We start from the raw sequence: 15,977 nt of genomic DNA, 5'->3' as shown, positions 1-15,977 counted from the left end.
TCAGGAATTTGAACTCACACATTGTGGTGTGCCATTTCTCGGATGAACCAAGAACCTGTCTGCCTGTTCAGGTGGACTTTAAAGATCCCATGACGCTATTTGAAAAGTGAAAGGCGTTTCTCCCAATTCCTAGCCAACAATCCCCCTAATAAAGAAAAAAAATGTATTCATTAATAGGTCATTCACTTAACGGTCATTCACAGGATATTGTGGGCAAATTGCCTACGAAATCCACAGTCACTCCACTTTAGCATATGTGTAGTGAGCCACTTTGAAATGTCCGCCCCAATGTGGAAGGCACTGTATCAAACCCAAAGATTATTATCACATTAAAGGCCGACGAGGTCTGATGGCAACAAAGGGAGAGGCAGCTATTAGTCGATTTAGCACAAATGAATGTGACATTTGTTTCTCAGTCTGAGAGAAACCAGATGCTCCCTGTGCTTTATTAGGCTGCTGGTGCCTGGCTACTATAAAGTGCAGTCCATGCTACGTGCAGATCTGTCCATCGCTGGTTCCTAAATGGGTTGTGGATGTTGGCAATCAGCAATGAAGTGTTTTGCTGACATTTTGGTCCTCCTTCTGCTCCAGTACATTTTGTTTATTCCATTTCGAACTGAAGTAACTTCAACAAGAAGCGAGGGTATTTATTACCAGTGGAGCCAGGCTGACACCCGATGTTATAATGATAATAATAATAATGATGATGCTTGCATTTGCTATAGCGCCTGATCACTTTGTCGAGACGTCTCAAAGCACTTCACAGAATATATTACGAAACGCAACAGCCAATTAATTACCCACAGCAGTGTCCCACGAACAGTCGTGGATTGAGTGACCAAATTCTTTTTTTGGAGGGATTATTACCTACGGAAAGCGATCTGCCAATTGACTAACAACCGACCGGGTTCCTGCTTACGGCTGAGTAAACAGAGAACTGTGGAGTAAGGAAACATGCCTAAGTTTTTGCTCTGCCCGGGAATCGAACCCAGGTCTTCTCGTTTGTAGACGAGTGATCTAACCAATATTTTAGTTTCTAACTGTCATCCAATGTTAGCACAGGATGGTGAGGATGAGGAGACGGAGGAGCACTATCCCAGCCATTCTGACGAAGCGCTCGTTATCAAACAACACAAGTGGAGATGCCTCAGTCCTGTGCAATTTGCAGCTTGTTTGTGGGGAGATTAACATACAGTAAATACACCCAATGGATGGTTTCCCTAATCCAGCAAAATAACAATAACAACTTACATTTATATAGCACCTCTCATGCAGGGTAGAGTCCTAGAGCGCTTAATGCACCAGAAGTAGTGGTGTCGCTACTTTGTTCACTCTTTTGTTGTGTCAATATATAAATAATAATCCTTACATTTGGTATTCACATGAGGAGGACGTCTCAAACCTCATGGAATGAATCACCAATTGTATTTGGGGGATTGTTGGCCAGGACACAAGGAGAGAGAAACTCCCTTCTCTTTTCAAATAGTGCCACGGGATCTTTAACGTCCACCTGAACAGACAGACAAGGCCTAGGTTAAACGCCCAGTGCCTTGGGACATCCTTCCGACGTGAAAGGCGCTATACAAATGTATTTTGTTATTGTTGTTGCTATCTCAGCCGAAGGATGGCACCTCTGACAAGGCACCACAGGAATGTCAGCCTAGACGAATTGAGTCTAACTTAGTCACAACTCTGAGTCAAGAAATATAGACTCTGCCAGACTGATTGAAGTTACCAGGGAACGTTATTGATGTGGACAATATAAATGGGTTAGGGAGACACCTATCGTAACTGGCTGTGCTTCAAGAGCGAGAAGGAATTGAGGAATATATGTGTTAGCCCGGCTTTGTTGAAAAGGAAAGGGAGTTTCTCCTGGTTTCCTGGCTTCAAATAAAATTCGTCATTCACTTTATGGCTGTTTATGGGACACTGCAGTGCGCAAATTAACTGTTGGGTTCACCTAAAAAATACACAGTGACTCCAATTAAAATTCTGTGAAGAGCGTTGAGACCACTTGACGAGGTGATAAGCCATTGATCCAAAATTCTGCTGCCCGTATTCTCCCCTGTACCAGGCTCCACACCCCCATCACCCCAATCCTTACCCGGCTCCACTGGCTCACGCTCCAGTACCTCCCTACATCTCTGTTCTGCTCACACACCACTTCCACCACCCACCCCCTTCGCTCAGCTGGCTCCGGCCTTCTGCATATACCTTTGTCACTCTTCCTTTTCACCGTGCTTTCAGTCACTACGCCCCCAAACCTTGGAACTCTCTGCCTCAAACCTTCTGCCCTGTCCCCTCCTCGCCCATCTTCATATCACACCTGAAGACCTTCCTCTTTGACAGGGCCTACAGTCACCTCCCGGCTTGCTGTCAAACTCCGCCACTGTTCAACATCTCCGAGACGCTACCATTGTGAAGGGCGCAAGCTAAATGCAAATTGTTGTTGTATTAACATGCAAGGAATATTATTCATCTTATTCCTAAAACTCCAATCCTGCTCGTAAAAAACAACAGCAACTTGCATTGCTTTGTTCCCCCTTTCCACTCTACCGTTGGCAGCCGTACTTTCCGCCATACACCCCAAAACTCTGGAAAACTCTGCCTCAAACGCTCCGCTAAACAGCTATTTATCCAGGACCCTTTTCAAAGTTAATAATCTCAACGACGCATCCTGTTTACCTGATTCCGGAAAGCATGGGACAAAGGTTGGCAAGAGCCAAGGCTTGGGGACCCCAGAGTGTGCGTTGGGGTACTGCTGCATAGTTTGCCAATAATCTCAGATGTTTTGGTGGTAGGTGTTCCTTACGTCAAGTAATCTGGGGGGAAGGGGAAACAGTTGGACATGGGGTGAATGGTGAACTGGGGGATGGATGATGCTACTACAATCTACTCTGAACGGAGACTGAGTTATACATTATAACTCAGTAATGTTTGACATTATTTAAATTCTGAAATAATTTCAGACATCACAAAAGCGATGTCTGAAATTATCAACGTAATCTTCAGTCCTATTACACTGATGTTTATCGAGCTTTGTTTTTAAAAGGATTTAATCAGCCCAGCACTATCTGCTCATTATGGGAGTTTGTTCCGCACTTCCATGGTTCTTTGGGGAAAAATAACTCTTCTGATCTCTAGCTTTGAGGCTTGACGATCTTAGATTATAGGATCCAGTGAACAACGTGTGGGAAACAAAGTGCACAAACGGGACAGCTCTAACAGAACACACAGGATTTACATAGCAATTTTGGTTTAATACTTTCCCGAATTAGGTAAGCAGGAGGCGTCCCTCCAGGGAGAGAGAGCGCATTCCATTCCAGCGATCTATCTCTGGGATTTCCATGTGTAGGTGGGATGCCTGGAATTCTCAGCTTGGTTTGGATACTCTTAAGCACGGGGATGAGTCCTGTGGAGTCCTGTAGCTCAGTGGTTAGAGCACTAGCCTCGCAAGCGCGAGACCTGGGTTTGATTCCAGGCAGGGTGAAACACTGGGCAAGTTTCCTTACTCGACACGCCTCTGTTTACCCAGCAGTAAGTAGGAACCCAGTTGTTAGTCGATTGGCGGATCACTTTTCCGAGGGTAAGAATTCCTTAAAAAAATCAATCATAATAATTTGGTCACTTCACTCCACGGCTGTTTGTGGGACACCGCTGCGCGCAATTGGCTGCCGCGTTCTGCCCACAAAATATGCAGTCAATTCAGTTTCTGGTCTATTCTGTGAAGTGCTTTGAGACGTCTCGAAGATGTGATAAGGCGCCGTATCAAATGCAAGGATTAATATTATTACCATTCTGGTGAATGCGCGCTGCACCTCCTCCAGAGCCAATATATCCTTCCTGAGGTGTGTGTGGTACCCAAAACTGAACGCAGTATTCTGGATGGGGTCTGACCAAGGCTCCATATAGTTGAAGCATCATTTACTCTCCTTTATATTCCAGCCCCTTTGAGATAAGGGCGAACATCCCATTAGCCTTTTTGATAATTTTTTGAAACTGGGAGTCTGTTTTAGTGATGTGTGTACATAAACCCCTTTTCCACAGATATTAGTTTCTCACCATTTAGATAATATTCTGTTTTGCTATTTTTAGATCTATAGTGGATGACCTCACACTTTCCCACATTGAATTCCAACTGCCACAGTGTTGCCCACTCACTTGATCTGTTTAAGTCCCTTTGTAACTTCCTTCTCCCATCTACACGACTTGCTGTGTCTCCTAACTTTATTTCATCTGCAAATTTGGGTATACAACTCTCTATTCCTTCTTCCAAGTCATTTATATATATGGTGAAAAGCTGAGGCCCAAGTCCAGACCTCTGGGGAACACCACTGACCACAAAAAAAATTCTACAAAGCGCTTTGAAACATCCTGTCGACGTGAAAGATGCAATAACAAATTCTCCCTCCTCTCCCCCACCATTGCACTGGAATGTCCGCATAGACTGTGAGTTCAAAGTCCTGACGTGGGACTTGAACCCACAACCTTCTGACTCTGAGGCCAGAGGGCTGGCAACCAAATCTTTGTTCTGAGCCCCAGAGTCCAACAGTCCTGCTTGATGTTACAGAGTCATATGACACCGCTCTTGATGCCTTCTCTAATGTAACTTTCTTCTTTTGCAGAGTGTACAAAAGTGGGAACCGAGCTGGACTTAATAAAGAAAATCTCTTACTCCGAGGATGCACCATTAGGAACACGGAAGAGGTGGTGGGAATAGTGATCTATGCAGGTACGGTTCATGTAGCTCAGTGGTTAGAGCATTCGCCTCGCAAGCGAGAGACCTGGGATCGATTCCTGGGCAGGGCAAAACGTTGGGCAAGTTTCCTTACTCCACACGCCTCTATTTACCTAGCAGTAGGTAGGAACCCGGTTGTTAGTCAATTGACAGATTGTTTTTCCAGGTGTAATAATTCCTTCAAAAAAAATAAATAATTTGGTCACTCAATCCACGACTGTTTGTGGGACACTGCTGTCCGCAATTGGCTGCCGGGTTTTGCCCACAAATATACAGACAGTTCACTTTACAGTAATGCACTGCTGTGATGCACCTTGAGACATCTCAAACAAGTGATAAGGTGCTTGGTCAAATGCAAGGATTATTATTGTGTCCCTTTGCTCGGAGTTGAGAGCCCTTTGCTCTGCTGTTAAGCGAGTCCAATGTTCCAAATGTGAAAATTGCGATGTGTGTGATGCATTGAAAAACCAATAATTCCCCTCAATAAAATTGGTCTCTCACTCCATGGCTGTTTGTGGGACTCTGCTTTGCGCAATTGGCTGCCATGTTTCCCCCACAAAATACACAGTAAATCCGCTTTGCCGTGTACGTTCTGTGCTTTGAGACAACTCAACAACGTGATAAGGCGCTATATCATATGCAAGGATCATTATTATTATCTGACTGGACCCAATGGTTTGCACATGTCCTGATAGAGTGATGCAGCATTATTTGGTTGACGATTAGCAGCCCTTGAAGGCTGCACTGGTTTGTGTGTTTGGATCCCTTTAGCTCTGTGTGCGTGTGTGTGTTGTGTATGTGTGTGTATGTCCAATACCTGTCACTAATTTTGCTCCAAATGTCTTTCCAGGTCATGATACCAAAGCGATGCTGAATAACAATGGGCCACGTTACAAACGCAGCAAGCTGGAGAGACGCATGAATGTAGATGTCTTCTGGTGTGTGATCATACTTATCGCTATGTGCCTCTTTTCTGCCATCTGTGAGTAATCCCAAAACATTGCTCTTGGTCGCGCACTGATCCTGTTACAATCACGTCAGCTCGGCTCACTCACTAGTGATAATAATAATAATAATCCTTGCATTTGATACAGCACTTTATCACGTCTCAAAGCGCTTCGCAGCAAATATTGTAAAGTGGACTGACTGCAAGCCAAGCAGTCGTTTGGCTCCAGTCAGCGTCTTCTCTCCTGTAGGTCCAAACTCCTCAACCTCCCCAGGCTCTCCCTCACACTCACCGAACCCATGCACAACTTAAGCGTCAAGTTCGATCCCCAGCTTTTCTTTCTATCACACATCTGTTCCCCGACCGGGATCTGCTTTTTTCTACTTCTGTCACCTTGCCCGCCTCGGTCCGTATCTCACACCCACAGCAGCCGAAACCCTTGTCTGTGCCTTTGTCACTTCCTGGCTAGTCTATTCCAATGTCCTCCTCGCTGGTCTCCCCAGCTCCACAAAACAAAAAATCCAATTAATTCAGAGCTCCCCTGCCTGAATACTAACCCACCCAAAACTCCATCACCCCATCACACCAATCCTTGCCAGGCTCCACTGGCTCCCAATTACTGAATGGATTGACTTCAAGATCCTGTCACTCATTTTCAAATCCCTTCATGCCCTCGTACCTCTCTGCCTATCCGATTTGCTGACCCTTCACTCCGCCACCCGCTGCCTCCACTCAGCCAGCTCTGGCTTCCTGTTCACCCCCTCATCCCCTCCCCTCCACAGTTGACAGCTGTGCCTTCAGTCAATAAGCCCCGAAACTCTTGGTCTCTGGAAATCTCTCGCTCAATCCCTCCCCCTTGCCCCTCTCTCCCCACCTTCAGATCCCGCCTAACGACCTTCCTTTTTGATCATGCTTATGGTCACCTCCCCCCTCCCTCTCTCCCAGAGGCTCTCCTACTTGGTTCTACCTTTCAGACTCCGCCACTGTCAAGCGCTCGGGGACACTGCCCCGTGTGAAGGGCGCTCTATAAATGCAAGCTGATATTGTCGTGGATTGAGTGACCAAATTTTTTATTTTTTTTTGGAGATATTATTACCCAGAAATTGATGCTCCAAATCGACTAACAACTGGGTTTCTGATTCCTGCTGGGTAAACAGACGGGTGCAGTAAGGAAACTTGCCTAAGGTTTCAAACCCGGAATCGAACTCGGGTCCTCTCGCTTGCGAGGCGAGGGAGGTAACCACTATGCTACAGGAGTCCAGGAGGTTGCAGGTTCGAGCTGGAGAGACATTGAGAAATTCTGGGCTGAATGGTGGGAATTGGCTTTTATTGGGTTGGGATCAGAAGGAGTGTAGGGCAGGGAGGGTTGAGGTCAGAATGTGACCGAAGGTACGGTTGAAAAGGGTTTTGAGACAAAGAAGCAAGGGAGGGGGCGAGGCCAAGGGAATGTGGAGTGGAGTTCCAAAAGGTGTGGTAGAGAGGCTGAAGGCCCTCCCGTGATTGTGTGGTGGACTGGGCAGGGGGCATGGAGCAGGCCAGAGCCTGCTGAGCAGAGGGAGTGGACAGATTGGTATGGAGTTAGCCAGTCCCAGAGGTAGGGAGCAGCAAGGCCGAGAAGGGTTTTGAAGGCAAGGATGAGGATTTGAACTCTACTCTCTGGGGGATGGGGAACCAGAGGAACCAGGCAAGGGTGGGGGTGATTGGTTCATGGAGCCTGGTGTGGGAGAGGATACAAACTACATAGATCAGAATAATCTGTAGCTTGTGGAGGGAGGAGTTGGGAAGACTGACAAACAGGGAGTTGGTGTAGTCGAGTCTGGAAGTGATGAATGCGTGGATGAGGGTTTCGGTGGCCTGAGGGGTGTCAGAATAGGGTGATGTTGCAGAGGTGGGGGAAGGCAGAGCGGGTCATGTTGGTGGTTTGATGAAATCACTTACCCTAAATGTGCTTGTGATGTGCAGGTCACGGACTGTGGGTAGCTCAGTACGGAGATCAGCGGCCAGCATTTGATGTTCCCGACTCCAGTGGAACCCAATTACCTCCGACTTTATCTGGATTGTATTTGTTCTTCACAATGATAATTGTGCTCCAGGTAATGCCTCAAAAAAAACGTATTATGTTTTTTGCTTGTATATCGTCATGTATCTCGGGCTTTCAGCCCCTTTGCCCCCACTCTCTGGAACTCCATCCCACAGTCAGTCCGACTTGCCTCTCATTTATTCAAGATCCATCTCAAGACCCACCTCTTTTTGGTCATCTTTCCCCTGCCCACACCCCTCGGCTCCCATCCCCAGCTTGGGTGCCCAAGTCAGTGCTGTTTGCAGGGAAATATTTAGGGTCTTATATACATATTCCCAGGCAAAGAGGTATGTTTTAAGACAGGCAGATTGGACCTTATCAAGGTTTAACGTCTTATCCAAAGGACGGCACCTTCGACAGTTCAACTCTTCACCAAACACTGCATTGGAGTGTCAGCTGAGACTGAGTTCAAAGTCCGAGGAGGGATGAGGGGAGGGAGGGAGGGAGCGAGTAAGAGGAACTCCGGAAAGGAGTTCCAGAGAGCCGGGGCAAAGTGGCTGAAAGCAGGGACATGAAGCAGGCCAGTGTTTGCTGAGCGAAGCAAGGTCAATCTGGTTGAAGAAGGTCTCAGAGATAAGGTGGAGCAAGGGTGGTGGAGAGGAGATGGGGCGAGTGGGTGTTGAGACCATAGTGTAAAGTGTAGCGATGTGTATTAATTGAGCAAATTCATTCAAATAATAATAATCCTTGCATTTGGTGATTCATTCATCCGAGCCTCCTACTCTTCATTTCAACCGTGCTGTATGGAGATCGAGCTGTAATAAAGGTGATCCATTTCACTGTACAAAAACAGGATGAATGGGTGATACCAGCAACAAATCACCGTGGCCTAGCTCAGCGATCCTGAAGGGAACACTGAGGAGGAAAAGCATAATAATTCTGGCCTTTCAACAAACAGACTTTTATATTATATTTAATTTATCAATTTGAATTTCAGTGGGACATTTCAGGTGCAGATTGACTGCCACATTAACTGCGAAACAACCTCCTTCACCATAAGTTTATTGATTTCCACACAGTCATCTCATTATTTTAAAAGATGTTATTGCTTCATTCCTGAGTAATACCAATATAATAATAATAATCCTTGCATTTGATGTAGCGCCTTATCACGTCTTCGAGACGTCTCAAAGCACTTCAAAGAATATACTGTAAAGTCAATTTGCCGTATATTTTGTGGGTGAAACGCGGCGGCTAATTGCGCACAGCAGTGCCCCACAAACAGTCGTGGATTGAGTGACCCATTTTTTTTTAAAGAATTATTACCCCCTTAAAAACAATCCGCCAATTGACTAACAACCGGGTTCCTACTTACTGCTTGGTAAGCAGAGGCGTGTGGAGTAAGGAAACTTGCCCAACATTTCACCCCGCCAGGGAATAAACCCAGGTCTCTCGCTTGTGAGGCGAGTATTCTAACCACTGAGCTACAGGACTCCAATGAATAGCTCAGAGGTACAAAGAGCTGAACAGCCTCCTCCGGTGCTATCATTTCTATGATTCCTACCGTGGGCAAAGTTTTATTCATTGTGGTGATACTGCTTATTAAGAAACTGAGGTCCTGCCTGCCTATTTTCATGTGGATGTTAAAGAAGTCAGCCTGGCTCAGTTGGTAGCTCTCTCACCTCCAAGTCAGAAGCTTGTAGGTTCAAGCCCAAGTCGGACCTTTGAACTCTTAGTCTAGCATGACAATCCACTGCAGTGCTGGGGGAAGCATTATATTGAAGGTGCTGTACTTTGGATGAGACATTAAACTGAGGGCATGACTGACTGTTCAGGTGGACATTTCAGATCCTGTAGCATATTTGAAAATGGAAGTGAGTTTCTCCTGGTGTCCTGGCCAAGAAACCCTTAGATAAAATTGGTTACTCACTTTGTGGTTGTTTGTGGACATTGCTGTGCGCAAATTGGTTTCCATGTTCACCTCCAATATACACAGTTACTACACTTTATAGTAAATCTATTTAAGTGCTTTGGGAGATCGCGTGAACGATGCAATACTAATTGTAAGGATGATAAAGATCCTACAATGCTATGTGAAATGAGAAGGCATTTTCTCCCAGTTTCCTGGCCCCACATTCCTCCAGATAAATATATCTTGCACCAGATGTGGGGAGCTGCAGTATGCAAAATTCCAGCCGCATTTCCATATGAAAGTGTAGATATTATCTCTAACAATATGAATGTCTGTGAATGTCTTTGAGACACTTCGATATAAAATGCAAGTTGTCTTTCTTTCTTTCGTTCTTTCTTTCTTTGTATTTGTTCAATCAACCCCAATGTCAGTCATGTAATATTTTTTGTAATAATTAAGATTTAATAATAAAAAAAAACTTGCATTTGACATAGCATCTTATCACGTCGTCGAGACGTCTCAAAGCACTTTGCAAAGTATACAGTAAAGTGGGTTGTCTGTATATTGTGTGGGTGATACACATAATTGTCATAACACTGCAGAATCTGACACTGGTACACAGATTACAGACTTAACAATAGTTCCCGGTTTGGGTTTAATTTCCAGTTTATACATTTCTCTCTCACTTTCACTTTTTACGCATTGCAGGTGCTGATTCCAATTTCACTCTACGTTTCCATCGAAGTTGTTAAAATTTGCCAAGTCTTTTTCATCCACCAAGACGTGGACCTGTACGATGAAGAGACTGACTCTCACCTGCAGTGCCGGGCGCTGAACATCACCGAGGACCTAGGGCAGATCCAATACATCTTCTCTGACAAAACCGGCACATTGACAGAGAACAAGATGGTTTTCAGAAGGTGCACGGTGGCTGGGGTCGAGTACTCACACGACGCCAATGGTGAGTCCACTTTGCTGCTGTCAGTAGAGCCAAGACGAGCTGTGAGACTGAGAGGTAAAGGGAGGGGGTCAGCCCCGTTAATAAAATAATTAAAATAACTTGCCCACAAAATACACTGTTAATTCACTTTGCAATGTATCCTATGAAGAGCTTTGAGACATCTCAACATTCTGACAAGGCACTATATCAAATGCAAGGCTTATTATATTTATTATTATAATTACAGTAATCCATGCATTTAACACAGCACCTGAACAGGCAAACATGACCTCGGTTTAATGTCTCATCCAAAGGACAGCCCTTCTAACAATGCAACATCCCCACCAACACGGCATTGGAGTATCAGCTTAGACTATGTGATTCCAAGTCCAGACGTGGGGCTTGATTCCATCTCTAAGAGACAGAAATGCTACCAGTTGAGAGCCAGGCTGACACCGTGCTTTAAAGAATGAATCCATTCACAAAGGGTAAGCTCACCTTTTGCAAAGGGAACTTACCCCCAAATCACAGAGAAAAATGCCATTGGAGAAGATCACCGTGATTAAATGGAGAAAGTGAATAATTTAACAGAAGCAATGATTTTACCACTAAACTTTACTTAACGATGAAGCCTTTGAAGACTGTAGCTGGCTTGGAAAATACTCAAGTTTCAATCCCTGGTCTCAATACATTATGAGTTCTGCACTGAATATGAACTCATGTAGAAATGGAGACATTTTCTGCATGGAATTCGACCACTCTCAAGGTTGTCTCAAAACATACCTCTTTGACATCTCTTCAGCCATTCTTTCCCCTCCCCTCTATTTTCAGCTCCCACTCTCAGCTCGGGCGCCCAGCCAGCAGTGTTGAGTGCTTTGAGAAGTCCTCCTGACGTGAAAGGCGCTGTATAAATTGTAAATTATATTGAATTCAGTCCACCGAGTCTGTGCCACTGCATCTGATCCCTAAATCAGCCCACTTTGCAGCTCACTCCTCACATCCTTCAATGATTTTAATAATAATAATAATTCTTGCATTTGACGTAGTGCCTTATCAAGTTATTCAGAAGTCTCAGGGCGCTTCACAGAATATATTTTGTGGGCGAAACGCGGCAGCCAATTGCACGCAGCAGTGTCCCACAAACAGTCGTGAATTCAGTGACCAAATTATTATTATTTAAAGCACTTTTTTTAAGGGATTTCGATATGTAGGTGGGATGCATGGAACGCTCAGTTTAGTTTGGATACTCTTGAGGACAGTGATGGGTTTCTGCAAGTGTCGTACATCCCGGCTGACCACGTTTTTTTAAAAAGCCTTTGTCGTTGTGAAGTTTCCAGTGATGGGTTAATTCCACGGTGTTTCATTCCCGCTTTCCCAGCTCGGCGATTGGCAATGTACCAGGAGCCGGAGTCCGAGGATGAGGAGTGCACCTCGAAGGCAGGGACGATCCCGAGGTGTGACAGCACATCCAGTTACCAGAGCACCAAAGTCATTTTCAGGAGCCAGAGCACCAAATCCCACCGCAGGACTGGTAGCAGGGCAGAAGCCAAGAGGGCAAGCATCCTCTCCAAACACACTGCGTTCAGCAGCCCAATGGTGAGTGCTTGTCCCTATCAAATTTTCATGGCAGAGAATTCCATATTCCAACCATTTTTAACAACTGACAATAAAACGGTGTCCGAACACTTGAGAATTTCCTGAAAGCAGCGTTGTTGCCACAATGGGCTGAATGCCCTCCTCTCTCTCCCTCCCTCCTTCCCTCCCCGCTCTCCCTCCCTCCCTCCCTTCCCATCCCATCCCTCCCTCCCGCCCTCCGTCTCCAGATAGAACAGAATATAATAATAAATAATAATACTTGCATTTGACATAGCGCCTTATCACGTCTTGCAGACGTCTCAAAGAGCTTCACAGAATATACTGTAAAGTGAATTGCCTGTATATTTTGTGGGCGAAACGTAGCAACCGATTGCGCACAGCAGCGTCTCACAAACAGTCAGTCGTGGATTGAACTGACCAAATTATTATATTTTTTTGAAGGGGCTATACAGGCCATTGTGTCTGTACCGCTCCACTAGGAGCAATCCTTCCAGTCCCATTTACCTGCCATTTCCCCGTGCCACTGTAGTTGACTCCACTCGAGCATTGCAAAGTTCCTACCTCCTTTCTGAAAAATCCACACCAACACATCGTAAATGTATGCAATCACTCCAATACCTTCACAATTTATATTTCGCCCACAAAACATATGGTCAGTTCACTTTACAGTATATTCCGTGATGGGCTTTGAGATGTCTAGAAGACGTGATAAGGCACTATATCAAATGCAAGGATTATTAGTAAAAGTACTATATTATATGTGTACATTTGCTCTTTGCAGGAAAAAGACATTACGCCTGATCCTCAGTTACTGGAGAAGGTGAACGAATGTGCCAGCCAGCTAGAGGCTCTGAGACGACAGGGGATGCCAATGAACCAGCTATCCCCTGAACTGTCGGACATCATTGATTTTTTAACAGCGTTGACTGTCTGCAACACTGTGGTGGTTTCATCACCTGGTCAGCCACGACACAAGGTAAAGTTTGCTGTCTGTCAGCCTGGCTTAGTTGGTAGCACTATTGAGTCAGAAGGTTGTGGGTTCCAGCCTAATGTCGGGAATTATCTAGTCCAAGATGACGCTCCAATGCAGTGCTGGGGTGTTCTTCATTGTCATAGATGCCGTCTTTCGAATGAGATGTTAAACCAAGGCTCCCAGCTGTTCAGGCAGACGTTAAAGATCACATAATAATAATAATCCTTGCATTTGATATAGCGCCTTATCACGTCTTCAAAACATCTCAAAGTGCTTCACAGAATCTACTATTTTGTGGGCTAAACACGGCAGCCAATTGCACACAGCAGTGTCCCACAAACAGTCGTGGATCGAGCGACCACATTTTTTTTAAGGGATTGTTACCCCCAGAAAAATGATCCGCCAATCAACTAACAACCGGGTTTCTACTTACTGCTGGGTAAACAGAGGTGTGTGAACTAAGGAAACTTGCCTAACTTTTCACCCCGCCCGGGAATCGAACCCGGATCTTCTCGCTTGTGAGGCGAGCGCTCTAACCACTAAGCTAACCACCATGGCACCATTGGAAAAAAGAAGGGTGTCCTGGTCAACAATTCCCCAAGTAAAATTAGTCACTCGCTTCACGGTTGTTTGTGGGGTGTCGCTGTGTGCAAATTGGCCGCGACATTCACCTACAAAACGTACAGTCATTGTATTTTGCAGTGTACACAGCAAAGCGCTTTGGGGCATCCACCTGACGTGAAAGGCGCGATGCCAAATGCAAGGATTAGTATATGTCCCGCACGTCTCATTCCGACTTCAAGTGCACTTCTTCCTTGGAGCCAGTGCTCCATTTCCATTCAGATACAAGTGTTTGGGCGGCAGCCAAACATTAGGATATACTCCACAGAGTAACGCTATTATCCAATTCAAACAAGGACTTGAGCCAGGTTTGCAAAATGTTCCTTTCATCCGTTCCAATCTTTCCTTGCCTTGTTTACAATTCCTACTGCCCTTCAGACTTCCAGGTTTGTGTGTGTGTGTGTGCGTCCGTGTGGGGGTTGGGGGAGAAGAGGGGTGAGGTTAGAGAGTTGCTTCTGAAGGTTCTTATCCTTGTCTTTCCAAAAAGGTGCGTGACCGTTTCGAGCTCAAGTCTCCCGTGAAGACGCTGGAAGATTTCATCAAGCGCTTCACCCCGAGTCGCCTGACCTCAGCCTCCAACAGCTCAGCCAGTATTGTGAGCGGTAAATCTCTGTACCGCGTCTCCTCCGGCACCATATCCTGGCCCTCCCCGGACGTCAACTCACTCAAACTAGGCGAGGGGTTTGGAGTCTCGTCCCCCAGGCAGGAGAGCGAGGATCTGCTCCAGCCCGGGGTCCCCGGGGGCGAGGTGAAAGAGAGCGAGCTGCGGTATGAGGCGGAGAGTCCTGACGAGGCTGCCCTGGTGTATGCAGCGCGGGCTTATAGCTGTGCCCTGGTGGGGAGGCTGCCTGAGCAGGTGACGTTGGAGCTGCCTTATGTGGGGAAGCTAACGTTCGAGCTCCTGCACACGCTGGGCTTCGATGCCACCAGGAAACGCATGTCGGTGGTGGTGAGACACCCTCTGACCCAGGACATTGTGGTTTACACCAAAGGAGCTGATTCAGTCATCATGGACCTCCTCCGCCCTTGTTCCACAGGTGAATGCCCAGAGCCTTTGCCAACAGTAACTATCATTAAAATACTGTAATATTAATGAATAACTATTTGTTAGCTCAGGGATGTCCTCCCTACGTGAAAGGCATGATACCACATGTAATTTGTTGTTAAGTTGTTGTTAATTGTCATATCCCCCTCTATATCTCCTCGAGGTGCTTTGGACTTGTATTGTTTTGGACTTGCCTCTGAGCCAGAATGTCCCATGTTGGGACTTGAAACTCCTACAATCTAAGATGATTGGGGAGCGAGGGCAGGTAATTGGATTTGAGGTACAGATCAGCCATGATCTTATAGAATGGTGGAACAGGCTGATTGGCCTATTCCTGTTTCTATGAATCTATTATAGTTTAATGCCACTTGAACAGGCAGAAGGGACCTCAGTTTAATGTCTCATCCAAAGGATGGCACCTCCATCATCGCAGCGCAACCCTAACATTGCATTGGAATTTTGTCATCTTAGATTGTAGTGACAATTGTGGGATATGACAATTAACAACAACGACTTAACAACAAATTGCATTTGCATTACGCCTTTCACATGGGGAGGACATCCCAAGGCGGTGAAATTAAATCAATTACCAAAAAAGAAGGAATATAAAAGAATTTCTATTTTTAACATGGAATTGATTCAGTCACATTCCAGCTCTCTCGTGTGTGAGCCCAGCGCCTGTTTTTCACTGAGTTATATATTTCGGGGAAAATTTATATTGTAGATCACATGGTTACTGAACTAACAACGGGTACGATTGTCATTCGAGATATCAGCAGAAACCATGTGAGGTCTTTCCATTGCCAACGCTGAAGTGTGTGATAGCAGTAACAAGAGTCATCAAGTCCTGGCGGGCAATCTCGAGAATTCCCGATTGTGAAGAGCCAAATAATAATAATAATAATCCTTGCCTTATCACGTCGTTGAGACATCTCAAAGCGCTTCACAGGATGTATCTGCTGAAGGCAGAGACCAAGACCGAGGTTTTGAGATGGGTTTTGAAGCTGAGAAAGGTAGAAGGATTTCGAAAGCGAGTTCCACAAAAGAGCAGGCGGTGAGGGGGGAGGGTGAGAGGGGGAGGGTGTCTGAAAGTTATGCTGTGTTTTGTTTCAAAGAAATAAAGTACAGATCTTTCTGTTTGCACAGCCTTGCTGAGCCCTTTCTTACATGGGTTGGCCAGTGCACT

The 15,977-nt window shown here is 45.7% G+C and overlaps 1 protein-coding gene across 1 annotated transcript in view; it reads left to right on the top strand.

Moving 5' to 3' along the window:
• Positions 1–15,977, top strand: part of atp10a (ATPase phospholipid transporting 10A) — a 68,751-nt gene that overhangs the window by 31,054 nt on the left and 21,720 nt on the right. Inside the window, exons 4-10 of the mRNA XM_007891113.2 lie at positions 4,626–4,732; positions 5,589–5,720; positions 7,647–7,777; positions 10,325–10,577; positions 11,935–12,152; positions 12,934–13,128; positions 14,234–14,783. Of these exons, the coding sequence (XP_007889304.1) occupies positions 4,626–4,732; positions 5,589–5,720; positions 7,647–7,777; positions 10,325–10,577; positions 11,935–12,152; positions 12,934–13,128; positions 14,234–14,783 (1,586 nt within the window). The remainder of the gene's footprint in view (positions 1–4,625; positions 4,733–5,588; positions 5,721–7,646; positions 7,778–10,324; positions 10,578–11,934; positions 12,153–12,933; positions 13,129–14,233; positions 14,784–15,977) is intronic.

This window comes from Callorhinchus milii, unplaced genomic scaffold, assembly GCF_018977255.1.
Source record: "Callorhinchus milii isolate IMCB2004 unplaced genomic scaffold, IMCB_Cmil_1.0 Scaffold4, whole genome shotgun sequence".
In the NCBI taxonomy this organism is placed as follows: Eukaryota; Metazoa; Chordata; class Chondrichthyes; order Chimaeriformes; family Callorhinchidae; genus Callorhinchus; species Callorhinchus milii.
This window is presented reverse-complemented; position numbering and strand designations above follow the sequence as displayed.